Raw genomic sequence first — 14,586 nt, 5'->3', positions numbered from 1 at the left:
TGCCATTTTTGAGTTTTAGTGCATCCTAATTTGATTTTTATTACTAAAGTCTTCATCATTAGACCAGCATTACAAAATAAAAATGTGTGAGGGCTACTCATTTTTTTTTAAGCTATTTTAACCCAAACATAGCGGCTTGTTTTACCAGAACGTGAACAAAATGTTGATATACACAACTCATGACTGAAAACCAGAAGAAAAAGGCTTGCAAGTGCTTCATGTGGTTGTGGGGGGCGGGGGGTATAACCTGGTGTCCGTCCGGGGGCACCCTGTTAGTGACCCCTGTGATATGACTTATTACTTACTAAATACGCAGTGGGTGTTTTGAGCTCTATGAGAAATTTCAATGTGACTTATTGGGTTTGATAACCGCAACTTAATATGCCAGAAAGATAATAATACAGCTGCATGGCGGACGAGTGGTTAGCGCGCAGACCTCACAGCTAGGAGACCCGGGTTGAATTCTACCCCCGGCCATCTCTGGTATGAATGTGAGTGTGAATGGTTGTTTGTCTATATGTGCCCTGTGATTGGCTGGCCACCAGTCCAGGGTGTACCCCACCTCTTGCCTGAAGACAGCTGGGATAGGCTCCAGCACCCCACAACCCTCGTGAGGATAAGCGGTAGAAAATGAATGAATGAATAATAACACAGGCAGCACAGTAAGGGTGCATGTATTGTATCCTAATTAATGGTAATGTCTTAAAATGTAATACTTTCATTGGCTATTTATTGTAATACAGACATCATCTTATTACTGTACCTCAAGATGACCACATGACTTTAATCCCGCCCCTGCTGGCTACTCTTGAAGGCCTCATTGACCTGTCATTGTCTCGTCATGGCCACCTGATTGTGTTCAAGACAAAAAAAAAGACTTTAGTTATTCTCTTGTCTGTTCCGCATGAAGAATCCATGTGAGAATCCATGAGATTTGTATTGAAATCCCAGTCTCCATTCTCCTGAGCTTAATGGTTTTAGTGGAGGGATGCTGCCTCTACTCCACGTATTAATCATCTCTACTTCGTTTATTTTAAGAACATATACAAAGGAGGGGTCTTTTTTATTTGGCTGAAAAGTGCCCCCAGTGGAGTGTGCTGCGGTATGTTTTGATTGGTTGTCCCCTGGGGAGGTAGGGCCATTTCCTTTCCGCTTGCTTAATTGATTGGCTATTTCATTCAAGTTGTGGGAACTGGCCTGCTTGCATGCTGACTTTTGTTATGATACAAAAACAGCCTCTATTTACTTATCGGTGTATCCGTTATTATCACAATATTTGGCTGTGGAATCACTCACGACATAAGGTTCTGCATTCTGAGGTAGTAAAAGTGGGGGAGGTGGCAGCACAGCTCGGTTGCAGTACCCCCATCTCACCTGCTGAGGTCTCCTATGCACTGAGGGTGATGGTGAAGGGATGCGGAGGGGAGGCAGAGAAGTGATCTGGATGGAACAGCATGACGCCTTGTGGTTACATCCTTTGATGAGGTAGCGGGTGGTGATGGTAGTGGTGGGGGTAGGGGTGCAGGAGTAAAATGGCTGAGAGGTATCACACACGCACACACACACACACACACACATGCTTTCCTCCCTGAGGCACCATCTCTTTTACACCCTTCTGCTCATTTCCTATCACTTAATACGTTATCATTAGCCCCGCCCCCTTCTGCATAGGTGCACCCTCCTCCTTCCCTTATGTCCTTTTCTCCTTCTCATGCCCCCCCCTTTTTTTATTGCTTTTCAGCCAGGTTGGTTCCGCATAGTCAGCACTCCTCCAAATTCCTCTCTCTCCTTCTCTGTGTGCGCACTCTTCTTCCCTGGTTACTGCTGCTGCTACCTCACAGTCAATGCATCCCATAATCCCGCACTACCCCCCCCATACACTCAACCAAACCCCCGCTCCTCCTCCTCCTCCTCTTTTTCTTGCTGCAGTGTTTGTGCTAATATAAATTAGCAGCTCCAGCGATGCCCCCTTTTCAGTGTCTTAGTGCCAGGTGAGCGCACCGCGTACACCCATCTCGTGTGTAGACATCTGAGGCGATGGAGAGGGGGGAAGGGGGTGGGGGTGTAGGACATGGTGGCCGAGGCAGGAAATGCTGCAGGAGAAAGAGAAGCAGAGAGAAAGAGACCCCTCCACACACACAAACACACCACATCCAGTTTTAGCCTCTTTAGCGTAGAAACACTCAATGCCTCCTTTCTCACCTTCATGCCCCCCCTCCCTCCATTTTATAACCCATTGCTCACTTTCCTTATCTGCTCTTGCAACCAAAAGGCATAAACAATAAAACAATACCCAGATGCATCCTCACACAAAGAACCCCCAATTTAAAGCACATACTCAGTATCAAAATAATAAACTGACTACATATGACACCTGGGGGGGGGGGGGGGGGGTCAGCAAAAAGACTAACAGTTCTAGACTTGTGTGCGTGAAATATGAAGCAATATACACTTGGCCATTAGCTGTGAGGTTGTTAGAAAGTGCAGCAAAAGTAGACGGAGAAGAGAGATTCAGAAGGAGCTGTCCGTGGTCCTGAACTGCAAACCAACCCACACACTGACCCATCTAAAGATGTTGTTTAACCGTGACTTACAAACTTTAGCACAAAAAAAAAATACACTTAAATCATCCCAATTTCCTTTAGTCAAAACTTACCTCATTCTGGGCTTGTTTCCGTTTCCATATGTCCGCCATCACACTTTGAGAGAGAAGTTGCTCCTTGCGTTAAAAAAAACTCAACAGAAGTGCTGCAGTGTCCTATAAGAGGAGAAAGTTGTGCAAACGTGAGGGATGCTGACGGGGAGGGTGCTGGTGATGATGAGGAGTGGGAGGAGATGGGAGAAAAGGGGGAGGAGGAAAGACAAGTTGTCGTTCCTCAGTGAAAGGTGATTCCTTTATGCAGGAATATGAGCACAAACAAGAGAATGATGGAGGGAAAGTGGAGGAGAATAAGAGGGATGGTGGCGGCTTGGGGGAATATTTTATTTTTTTGAATACATGAAAAGGTTAACAACATTGATTTTTTTTTTTTACTTGCTGCATGACCTCCGCTGAAAGTACTGCAGCACATTTTCATTGACTTCTACCGTATGGAGGACTGCTTCCATTACTGCAGGACACTAGAACGCTGGAGCTGCTCTACTCAGCGTGCTGCATTCACTGTCTACCCTTCTTCGTCTTTCTCTTTGGGCTTTTCCCTTCAGGGGTCACCACAGCAAATCAATCTCCTCCATCCAACCCTGTCTTCTGCATCTGTCTCTCATGTCCTCCTTCACTACATCTATAAACTTCCTCTTTGGTCTTCATCTATGCCTCCTACCTGGCAGCATCCTTCTACCAATACATTCACTATCTCTCCTCTGGACATGTCCCAACCATCTCAGTCTGGCCTCTCTGACTTTATCTCCAAGGCCTCTAACATGGAATGTCCCTCTGATGTACTCGTTTCTGATCCTATCCATCCTGGTCACTCTCAGTGAGAACCTCAGCATTCTCATCTCTGCTACCTCCACTGTCTCTAGACCAAACAACATGGCTGGTCTCACCACAGTTTTATATACCTTTCCTTTCATTTTAGCTGAAATTCACTGTTACATGTTACATACTGAGGAGACCAGGGTTCAATTCCACCCTCGGCCATCTCTGTGTGGAGTTTGCATGTTCTCCCCGTGCATGCGTGGGTTTTTTCCGGGTACTCCGGTTTCCTCCCACATTCCAAAAACATGCTAGGTTAATTGGCGACTCCAAATTGTCCATAGGTATGAATGTGAGTGTGAATGGTTGTTTGTCTATATGTGCCCTGTGATTGGCCACAATCACAGGGCCACGCCTCTCGCCCGAAGACAACTGGGATAGGCTCCAGCACACCCCGCAACCCCCATGAGGATAAGCTAGAAAATGAATGAATGAATGAATGAATGTTACATACTGTTACATTTCTGTAAACTTTAAATAAGTCAGTGTTTTAAAACTGCTGTATACATACATATATGAAAACTATATATTATTGACTCTTTAAAGATCAGTATGTTTACATAACACCGCTTTTTATCAATAAAAATGGGCGTAAAATACATTTAACTAACACGTTTCATTGTTATTAAACCCTGAGGTGGATTAAATGAGTTGTATTCAAAATAATAGCAGTCTAACATGAGTAAACACATCAATCACTATTTTTGGGTGGAAATGCATATGCAACATTCATAAGGAAGAAAAAAAATGTGACCAATAATTGCCACTGATGTTGTTACAATAGGCTATACATTCAATAATATCTAACACACAGAGAACATACTAACTCCTTATTTCTAAAATCACAAATACTTCAAGTTGCTGATATAGTTCATCTTCAAACAGCTAAAATAATGCATAAGGCTAAAAATAACCAATTAGCTAAAAATGTCATCCAATACTTCTCTACAAGAGAGGAGAAATATGATCTCAGGGAAGAAGTACATTTGAAACACTTCTATGCTAGGACTACGTTAAAAAGCCATAGCATTTCAGTATGTGGAATCAAACTATGGAATGGATTGAGTAAGACCCTCAAACAATGCACAACGATGAGCCAATTCAAGAAACAATACAAGCAGTTGATGTTTGCTAAATACAAGGATGAAGAGTCTTGAACCAGTCATGATGTGCTATATATATATCACTATATTGACACTTACTATGGTACCCATTATGTCATTGGATGCTCATATCACCTCGTACTTCGGTATGGGACAAAAAAATAAAAATAAATAAATAATAAAAATGAATTTTACAATAATAAAAAATAAATAAATAAATATAAAATATATTTTTAAATTATATTAGGAAAGCAGGAAGTGAACAAGTGTAACAGTTACTGATTCTACAAATTCATAAAATAAATTAAAATAAATAAAACTTAAACTATATTAGGAAAGCAGGAAGTGAACAAATGTAACAGTTACTGATTGTAAAAGTACCAGATGGAGGGGTAGGATTTAATAAGCTTTGCTTCTTCCTACTCCTTTTGGACATGTGGAACTGTGAACTGATTATGGGATGCACTCAATTGTAATCTGATGCATGTTCAAATGAAATAAAACCATTACCATTACCAACATGAGTAGCTAAACTTTGCCAAATCGCTATCATCAGCTGACGACAAACTCCAAACACGATACGTTTGAATTCAGGCATCCCAGTCTGCTGCTTAGAGCACCTTTTTAAAGAGTCAAAATGTGATTGGCGGCGTCCTCCCCTTCCAGCATGGCAGAAAGTGACATAATTGTGCATGCAGCATGGATCTAATGTGTGTGTGTGTGTGTAGCCAACATTAACACGAACGCACCGCTCTTGGGGGACAATCAGCACACACACATGCATGGTGCTGCACCACTTTACGTCACCGATGTGTTCAGGATCAGGAGCAAAAAGATGGGGGGGGGGGGGGGGGGGGGTGTGCATACATACATACATACATGCATGGACTCTTTCCCTCCTTCTTTCCTTGTTCTCCGCACTCTCAGCCTCTCACATGGAATACCCATGCAGGCCTAATTTGGGAAAGGATTTGAATGACATGAACGAGATCAATTTGGAGATTGCAGGGCGAGTGAAGGAAAAGGGGGAGACATAACTAGGACGGGCGGGGTATAATGAAATGACTTGTCCTAAAATGAGTGTGGAAGTAAGGCCCGATTCTTCTGATTGATCATAAAAGCATCTCCCAAGGTCATTTCCGTGACCTTTTGCATCCTTATTTTGCAGCACTCTTGCCATGATTAGCATCATTAATAATCCACATTCCGCTAAAATCTCCTCTCTCTTTTCTCCCGCAGACTCCTCCTCCCTCCTCATCCTCCTCCTCCTCCCTCCGGTTTCTCTCATCTTCTCCCTCCTCCTCCCTCCTCCTCCTCCTCCCCCTCCCCCCCCTCCGGTCCTCTATGCTCAGTTCGGTGTGTGTATCCTCTTTCAAAGGGCGCAAGGGTGGGAACAAGTCGTCCAACAAAGCATGTTACAGCGCAGACATGACTTGTCCGTCGGAAAGCGAGAAAATCGTGATAAACTGCGGCGGGGTGCGCCATGAGACGTACCGGAGCACCTTGAAGACGTTGCCGGGCACCCGCCTGTCGTGGCTCACCGAGCCGGACGCCTTCAGCAACTTCGACTACGACCCCAAATTGGACGAGTTCTTCTTCGACCGCCACCCGTCCGTCTTCTCGTTCATCCTCAACTACTACCGCACAGGGAAGCTGCACTGTCCCAACGACGTGTGCGGTCCCTTGTTCGAGGAGGAGCTCGCCTTTTGGGGCATCGATGAGACGGACGTGGAGGCGTGCTGCTGGATGAACTACCGCCAGCATCGGGACGCCGAGGAAGCGCTGGACAGCTTCGAGACGCCCGAGCCGGACGCGCCGGATGACGACCCGGCTCTGGGGGGCGCGGACGGGGACCTGAAAAGACTCTGCATGCAGGAGGACGCCAGGAGGGCGGGCTGGTGGAAAACCTGGCAGCCTAAAATCTGGGCGCTCTTCGAGGACCCCTATTCATCCAAATACGCTCGGGTGAGTTTTGCACGTCTTAATAACTTTTGAGCAACTTTTGAACATTAGCACCCCCCCAACCCCCCTTTCACTGTTGCTACGTGCGCCATGCCTGACTGTATAGCATATGTACTACATTGCGGGATATACTCAGACGTTGAATAATTCATACAAATATGGAAACAGCAGCTACTATACAGTATATGCTAACTTCCTGGGTCCATTCTAAGCCATTCTTATTGCTTTATGGCACATGGTTTGATTATTTTTTTCACTAAAGAGGCTGCTGTCTTTCCGCGCGTTTGCCCTTGGTGCTGCTACTTATTTTTGACAGCTCTCCTCCTCATCCGACTTGAACGCTACATGCCTTTTACGCGCGGGCTCTATGAATTTTTACGCACGGGTTTGCTGTCCGAATTGCGCCTTTTTAGTGTATGGATGAACGCTGTCTGAGTTCTAAATGAGGACAACTGCAGCATGTATTGTCTATGCACACTCTCCATGCAGATTTTAATGTGGCACTTTTTTGTACACTCAAATCCTAATCGGTGCACTTCTGCATGTAAAATAACACAAATTACACACATTAGGATCCACCTGAGAAGGTGAAGTTCCAGGCTATGATGGACAGTTAATGCGGATCAAGGCATCTAATAAATACGCCAGCTTGTCACTCTAAGTCCATGATTGATTTATTGTAAGCTTCTTCACTCATTACCTGGGCTGTGATGTTCCACAGCAGGAGTGGACAACCTGGGCCATACACAGTGGGCCATACTCAGCCCCAGTGGGAGCATCCCATGCAATTGTTAAAAGGTGTTAGAACATCTGCACCATCTTAAAGACAAAAAAACATGTTGTGTAGCTGTAACGGTTAGCTGGAATATGGCGCCCAAGTTGGCGTGAGGGAGGGGGTTAAACAGAGTGCAGTGCAGGTGTAGTTGCTACCTTTGGGGCAAAGGCACCCTCTTACCTCCTGTTTCATGACTCGGATCGCTTGCCCCCCCCATCCCTATTCGACATGGCAGAACCCTTTTTTTTTTGGTCCTGAGGGATGTAAATGATGTGAGGAGAGGAGATGGAGAGAAGAGGGGGAGAAATATACAAAGGGACAGATGAGAGAGGAAATAAAAGGAGACAGGAAGGGATGATTGAAAGGCTGTGATGTAATGAATCAAACGAATCAATGTCTTCATTTGAGCCTGAATGCGACACACACACACACACACACACACACACACATATATATATATATATTAATATTCAAAGCTTCTCTTCATTTTTGGCATTTTCTTGCTGGTTTATTTACCGTAGTAACACACACACACACACATTACATGCTAGTGCTGTGGTGTCTATGCTGGCTTCTTTTCTGCTGCAGTAGACACCAGAGAGAGGAGGGGGTGAGCAGTGGAGAAAGAGAAAAGAGGTATAACGGGTGCTGCTGCTGCTGCTGGTGGTGGAAATGGAGAAGGGGTGAGAGAGAAATGGTGGGAAAATGCAGTCAAAGTGGGGGGGGGGGCATGCATGTGAGAGGGGGGCCTGGCGCTAAACGACGGAGGATGTGACATGCGTGATAGGGCTGCAGGGCGCAGGGGGGCATCCTCGTCTTTGCATCTTCGATTATCTTTGCAGGCTCCAGCCATCCAATCTTCCAGCCTGGAAGCATATTGATTGATATTTCATTGATTATCCTCTTTTTTTATTTATTTTTTATTTATTTTTAAAGAAGCTCACCTATTAGAATCAACTTCCAGTCAACAGCTGCTTTTATTTGGTAGAACTTCAACATGTTTTGTCCTTAATGGGCTGTATTACCACGTGATTTGCATCTGATGCCTTTATTGATCCACGCCTGCTTTCCATACATTAGACCCCCCCGCCCCCCTGTCTGCTTTCTATGGCGCTGTTTTCAATGGCAAGAAATACTAATTGAATAAGTAAGGATTCAGTATTGATGAAGTGAAGACGAGATTTGGTTCATCATCGAATCAGCAGCGTACATTTAAGGTGCTAAACTGAGGCGAGGATGATGATGCTTGTTCTTCGGTCCTGGTTGAAAAGCGTCAATCTTATTACGTCAAGAGTCTAAAATAAGTTCATCCGCTCCTGTTGTTGGTTCTTTCAAGCGGAGACAGCTTTTGCTTAGACCAGGGGTCCATGTTTCCAGCTTTTACCACCATGGGCCACATACACAAAAATGAGGGGTGGCGACACTAAGCATCTGTGTTATTAGTGCTGAAGAACATACATTTAGTCAAATTTGCCAAAACTCTATTTATTGACTTCAATTCACTGTTAGTATGTAAAATGAAGTTGCTTTTTCCACATTTGTGACCTCTAAATGTAGTTAGAATGTTATATTCTCGTGGTAAACCATGCCAAAGTTTCAGTTAATGTGGTTTGAAGAAGTTTAAGATGGCTCAAAATGCTCAGTTTAAAAAGGCGTGGTAAATCTGTTCCTTTGTGATGTCACAGAGGAGGCAGACTTCCTTATATGGGCGTGACTGGAAGCAGATAAGCTCTCTGCCCTCTCCCAAGTGCTGCTCCTTTGTTTTTCTTGCTAGGAAAGACACATTTGTCTACAATTCCTAACGACACCATCATCAGGCACAAGTGATTGGAGTTCATGACTTCCTGATTCATATTACGCATAAATTATTCATTCATTCATTCATTTTCTACCGATTATCCTCGCAGGGGGTGCTGGAGCCTATCCCAGCTGTCTTCTCTTTGGGCGAGAGGCGGGGTACACCCTGGACTGGTGGCCAGCCAATCACAGGGCACATATAGACAAACAACCATTCACACTCACATTCATACCTATGGACAATTTGGAGTCGCCAATTAACCTAGCATGTTTTTGGAATGTGGGAGGAAACCGGAGTACCCGGAGAAAACCCACGCATGCACGGGGAGAACATGCAAACTTCACACAGAGATAGCCGAGGGTGGAATTGAACTCGGGTCCCCTAGCTGTGAGGTCTGCACGCTAACCACACGACCACCGTGCATAAATGATATGCCAGGGAAGTATGGTGGCCTATTACAGTGTCTTTAGTTATTTTTACTGGTATATTTCTCACAGAAAATGTGTTTTTCTTGTCAAAAACGCAAAAAAAAAAACATTCTTTGTTGTTATGTACCTTTAAAAGTAAGAAAGTAGCTACAATCATCATGTTTCATAATAATAAAAGATTGCTAAGGAATTGAAAGAAAAAATATTTTTGAGTCCTGACCCACTGGAGGTCTTTAGTACTGAGAAGTACACGCTTAAGTTGAAATCAACATACAATTTCAGACCCAAGGAGGTCATTTCCATGAAACATCTGGCTGTTTAGGTACACAACTTTCATCATCAGACCTCACAGCTAGGAGACCAGGGTTCGATTCCATCCTCGGCCATCTCTGTGTGGAGTTTGCATGCTCTCCCCGTGCATGCGTGGGTTTTCTCCGGGTACTCCGGTTTCCTCCCACATTCCAAAAACATGTTAGGTTAATTGGCCACTCCAAATTGTCCATAGGTATGAATGTGAGTGTGAATGGTTGTTTGTCTATATGTGCCCTGTGATTGGCTGGCCACCAGTCCAGGGTGTACCCCGCCTCTCGCCCCAAGACAGCTGGGATAGGCTCCAGCACCCCCATGACCCTCATGAGGATAAGCGGTAGAAAATGAATGAATGAATGAGATTTGTGGTCATGTGAAAATGTGTAAAAACAAAGACGGGTGGACCGCCACTTACTTCCAAAGCTTGGTCACATGACCAAACATGAACATTGAGCACAAATGCAGGAAACCTTTGTCAACAAACTTAGAGGTTAAAAAATAGCCCATTCTCTTGAAGTCTGTGGCCAAAGTCCCAAGTCGATGTGAAAGCGATGGCTATTTTTGGTTGCGTCAACAACTACTCATGATGCCGTGAGTTAGCCAATGGGAGGGAGGTCGACTTAAACGGACTCCATTGTAGCACCTGTTTCTCACATTTTGTTTTGTACTCCCTTTTCAGAGTATTACATATTTATTTTGGTCTTGCGGATGGTGTCATGGTACGTGCTTTTGCCTTTCCTGGAAAAGAACACGGCATCCATGATGGTGTAAGGATACAGAGTTCTCTCTTTCCTGGCAGAGGGTTTAATTCCGGGGCATCCAGCCTAAAAACTAAGCCAAATCATCACGTGGAGGTCTTGCTGTAGCGACCCCTCAAGGGAGAAATTTTACTTACGGGTAATATTTGAATGTCAACCGAAAAACTGCAAGGTACATTACCCCGCCCTGTGAAAACTATGGAAAACAAAAGTCATATTGACCAAAACAATGTTTTTATTTGACCTTCTGAGGTTAAAAGAGGATCTAAAACTTGCTAGTTGATAATAGCATAGTGGATTTTATCCCTGCTAACTTTAGAGGAGCAACACTGGATCCCGTCCCTGAAGGTCACATAGCTTCAGTTGTGTTGTTGGAGAGCACAGTGCTGCTATAAACACAAATTCGACCCCCGGCTGGGACATGCTGTCGCCTGTTAGAAAAACACCGTAGTGGACAGAACCCAAAATAAGATGCATTGACAGGTGAACAAGGGGAATGGAAGATGACCCCGGAGAGAGATGAGTTTGTTTCCAGCTGCGTCAGGGAAATACATAGACTGGATGGACACGTGCACTCGCACTGCTCTGCACGCGTCCGGGCTTTGGCCTAATTACACATGCCATGGCTTGATTATTATACAATGCTGTATTACTGCAACTTAACTGGCAGGGGAAGCGATTGCGTTAATTATATGGCTTGTGCGTGTATTCGTGAGCACGCATAGCGTGGATTACTTGGAGTCTTTCCGTTTAGTTTATTACGGGCGCCATTGTGGATCAAATCAAAAGTTGTGACCCTCTTCAAATTGAACATACTGTAGTTGTGTTTATACCACTCATGTAGTTTAAGTACACTGTAAACCCGAATGTTCAAAGTACTTAAATAAATCAAGTTATGCATACTCAAAGTTCTTAAAAAAGTTCTAATGACTTAATTATGTTGAGTTCATTTAACATGTTGTTCCATTTTGACTACTTTTAACTAATATGTTTTTATTAAATTGAACTATGGCTATATTAAGTAAGATTAAATTAAAAAAGATTACAAAGTTTACATACAACTTAAGACACTGGAAATTCGATTGCTCAAAATAATTAATTGGTATAAGTATAGTTAACTTAAGGGCTGCACGGCGGTCCAGTGGTTAACGCGCAGACCTCACAGCTAGGAGACCAGGGTTCTCTGTGTGGAGTTTGCATGTTCTCCCCGTGCATGCGTGGGTTTTCTCCGGGTACTCCGGTTTCCTCCCACATTCCAAAAACATGCTAGGTTAATTGGCGACTCCAAATTGTCCATAGGTATGAATGTGAGTGTGAATGGTTGTTTGTCTATATGTGCCCTGTGATTGGCTGGCTGCCGACCAGTCCAGGGTGTACCCCGCCTCTCGCCCGAAGACAGCTCCAGGATAGGCTCCAGCACCCCCGCGACCCTCGTGAGGATAAGCGGTAGAAAATGAATGAATGAATAGTTAACTTCAAATTTTCTTCAAAGTTCTACTTATAAATGTTGATTGCCACTTGCATTATCTGTCTTTTCTGTTTATTTAACTTGTAATTTTTGATTAATATGAACTTTTTGCAGATTTGTGTAACCTACTTAAAAGAATCCGTAGTTACTTATAAAAAAAGTTAAAGTTAATCTATTAAACATAAATAAATCAAACCAAGAATAAACTAAGAATAAATCCATTGCATCAGATAGATTTTTACTGTGTAGGTTACACATGCACGCCTTCTTCCTATGGAAAGAGTTGAAATGAGAACAAAAATTATACGAGAATGGAGAATGCATGGCAAAGAGAATGCAAAAAAGAAAGCTATTTCTCTTTTCACCCCAAAATTAAAAAAGTATATCTAATATCAACTCCAAATATTAAAGCTCTGATATACTCAAATGTGGCAACTGATTGCCTCACTTTTTTTGAGTTCTGTTAACTTATTCAAGTTTAGAGTGTACTGTATGAGCGATGCGCACCTTTATTGCCGGATGAGCGTACGGTGCTGCCATCGCACTGCAGGTAAACAAGTCGCCACCCAGCTTTTATGATCCGAAAAGACTTAATTCCTCCTCATTCTTCTTGAAGTGAGCTCAAGCTCTTGGCAGCGAAACCAAAGTCTTTAGGTTCCAGGGGGAGTACGGTTGCTAAGCTGAAACTTGAGCCTGCCGCTTGATTTGACTCAAGAAGCTCCTTTTCTCCTCTTTGATGGGTGGTCATTATTGATTTTAGCATTTAATGACTTGACTTTATTTCATTCATTCATTCATTTTCTACCGTTTATGCTCACATGGGTTGCGGGGGATGCTGGAGCCTATCCCAGCTGTCTTTGGGCGAGAGGCTGGGTACACCCTGGACTGGTGGCCAGCCAATCACAGAGCACAGGGCAATATAGACAAACAACCATTCACACTCACATTCATACCTATGGACAATTTGGAGTCGCCAATTAACCTAGCATGTTTTTGGAATGTGGGAGGAAACCGGAGTACCCGGAGAAAACCCACGCATGCACGGGGAGAACATGCAAACTCCACACAGAGATGCCCAAGGGTGGAATCAAACTAGGGTCTACAAGCTGTGTGGCCTGCGCGCTAACCACATGTCCACCATGCAGTCCTTGTAAATTTTACATTCATTCATTCATTCATTCATTTTCTACCGCTTATCCTCACGTGGGTTGCATGAGGGTGGTGGAGCCTATCCCAGCTGTCTCGGGTGAGAGGCGGGGTACACCCTGGACTGGTGGCCAGCCAATCACAGGGCACATATAGACAAACAACCATTCACACTCACATTCATACCTATGGACAATTTGGAGTCGCCAATTAACCTAGCATGTTTTTGGAATGTGGGAGGAAACCGGAGTACCCGGAGAAAACCCACGCATGCACGGGGAGAACATGCAAACTCCACACAGAGATGGCCGAGGGTGGAATTGAACCCTGGGCTCATAGCTGTGAGGTCCGCGCGCTAACCACTCAACCACTGTGCCACCGTGACTTTATTAAGTCATCTCTAAAAATCCTGCCCTTTATTTGCTTTTCTCTTCTTCTCCTTGTTGACATTCGTTTAGCCTTGCTGGTTAATTGCTGCATCAGCCCCCAGTCAGTTAGTATAGGGCCGTGTAGTAAAACCTCCGGTGTGCTTTGGACCTGGCTATGGCTTCCAGAATGCAGTCGGGAAAATCCCACTGGAAAGGACGTGCATTAACTACAAGACTAATGCCAAGCAAAGTTGACTTTATTCAATATTCATGAGGAATGACCAGGCCATGGTGTAACTAAAGGACTTCCCATGGTACAAACACTCATTTATCCACTTCCATTACAAAATGCGTCTCACTTTTGACCCTTTCAAACACCTGAGTGGACATAAATCCCTCTCAGTACACTCACCTTTACACACGGGCCCATACTCTGTAAGTGGAGCGGACCATAAAGCATTCTGCTGAGCGCTCGCATTTACGGCGCGCAGATAAATCACAGTGTTCGACACGCCTCCCCTGTGTGACCCCTGAGGAGCGCCCTCATGCAGGCCCGTTTATACAAATACAAACTCTCATTTTGTCCAACTTCCTCCTAGTCATCCATGCAATGTATACGCCATGGACTCGCTATTTAAGGATGCATTAACGTATCAATATGTTTATTATTGTGGATGGATCTTACAGTGCTGTTGTTTTAAGTCTTTAAGGTCATGAGTCGAGTCCCAGGTCATATTGTGTGTCCTTACAAGTACCGTCATAAGCAATGTTTAGTATTTACCAAATAAAATTGTTATGTTTTTCGTTCTCAAATACAATAAGACGGCGTGGTAAGACTAGTTACAGAAATATTGGCTTACTTACCGGTAATTAGCAAACATGGACATGGGCAAAATATTAGAAACAGTGTGATGCAATGGTACATTCATTGAATATTACTACCTGGCAGCTCTAAACGCAGCATCCTTCTACCAATATATTCACTATGTCTCCTCT

General features: G+C 44.0%; 1 protein-coding gene across 4 annotated transcripts in view; it reads left to right on the top strand.

Annotated features, from left to right (window-relative positions):
- The window catches only part of LOC131109813 (potassium voltage-gated channel subfamily C member 1-like), a 57,025-nt gene that overhangs the window by 2,103 nt on the left and 40,336 nt on the right, over positions 1–14,586 (top strand). For all 4 annotated transcript variants that reach the window (XM_058062180.1, XM_058062181.1, XM_058062183.1 and 1 more), the window contains exon 2: positions 5,818–6,543. In XM_058062180.1, the coding sequence (XP_057918163.1) occupies positions 5,923–6,543 (621 nt within the window). In that variant the 5' untranslated portion in view covers positions 5,818–5,922. The remainder of the gene's footprint in view (positions 1–5,817; positions 6,544–14,586) is intronic.

The sequence above is a fragment of the Doryrhamphus excisus genome, chromosome 22 (assembly GCF_030265055.1).
Source record: "Doryrhamphus excisus isolate RoL2022-K1 chromosome 22, RoL_Dexc_1.0, whole genome shotgun sequence".
NCBI classification, from domain to species: Eukaryota; Metazoa; Chordata; class Actinopteri; order Syngnathiformes; family Syngnathidae; genus Doryrhamphus; species Doryrhamphus excisus.
This window is presented reverse-complemented; position numbering and strand designations above follow the sequence as displayed.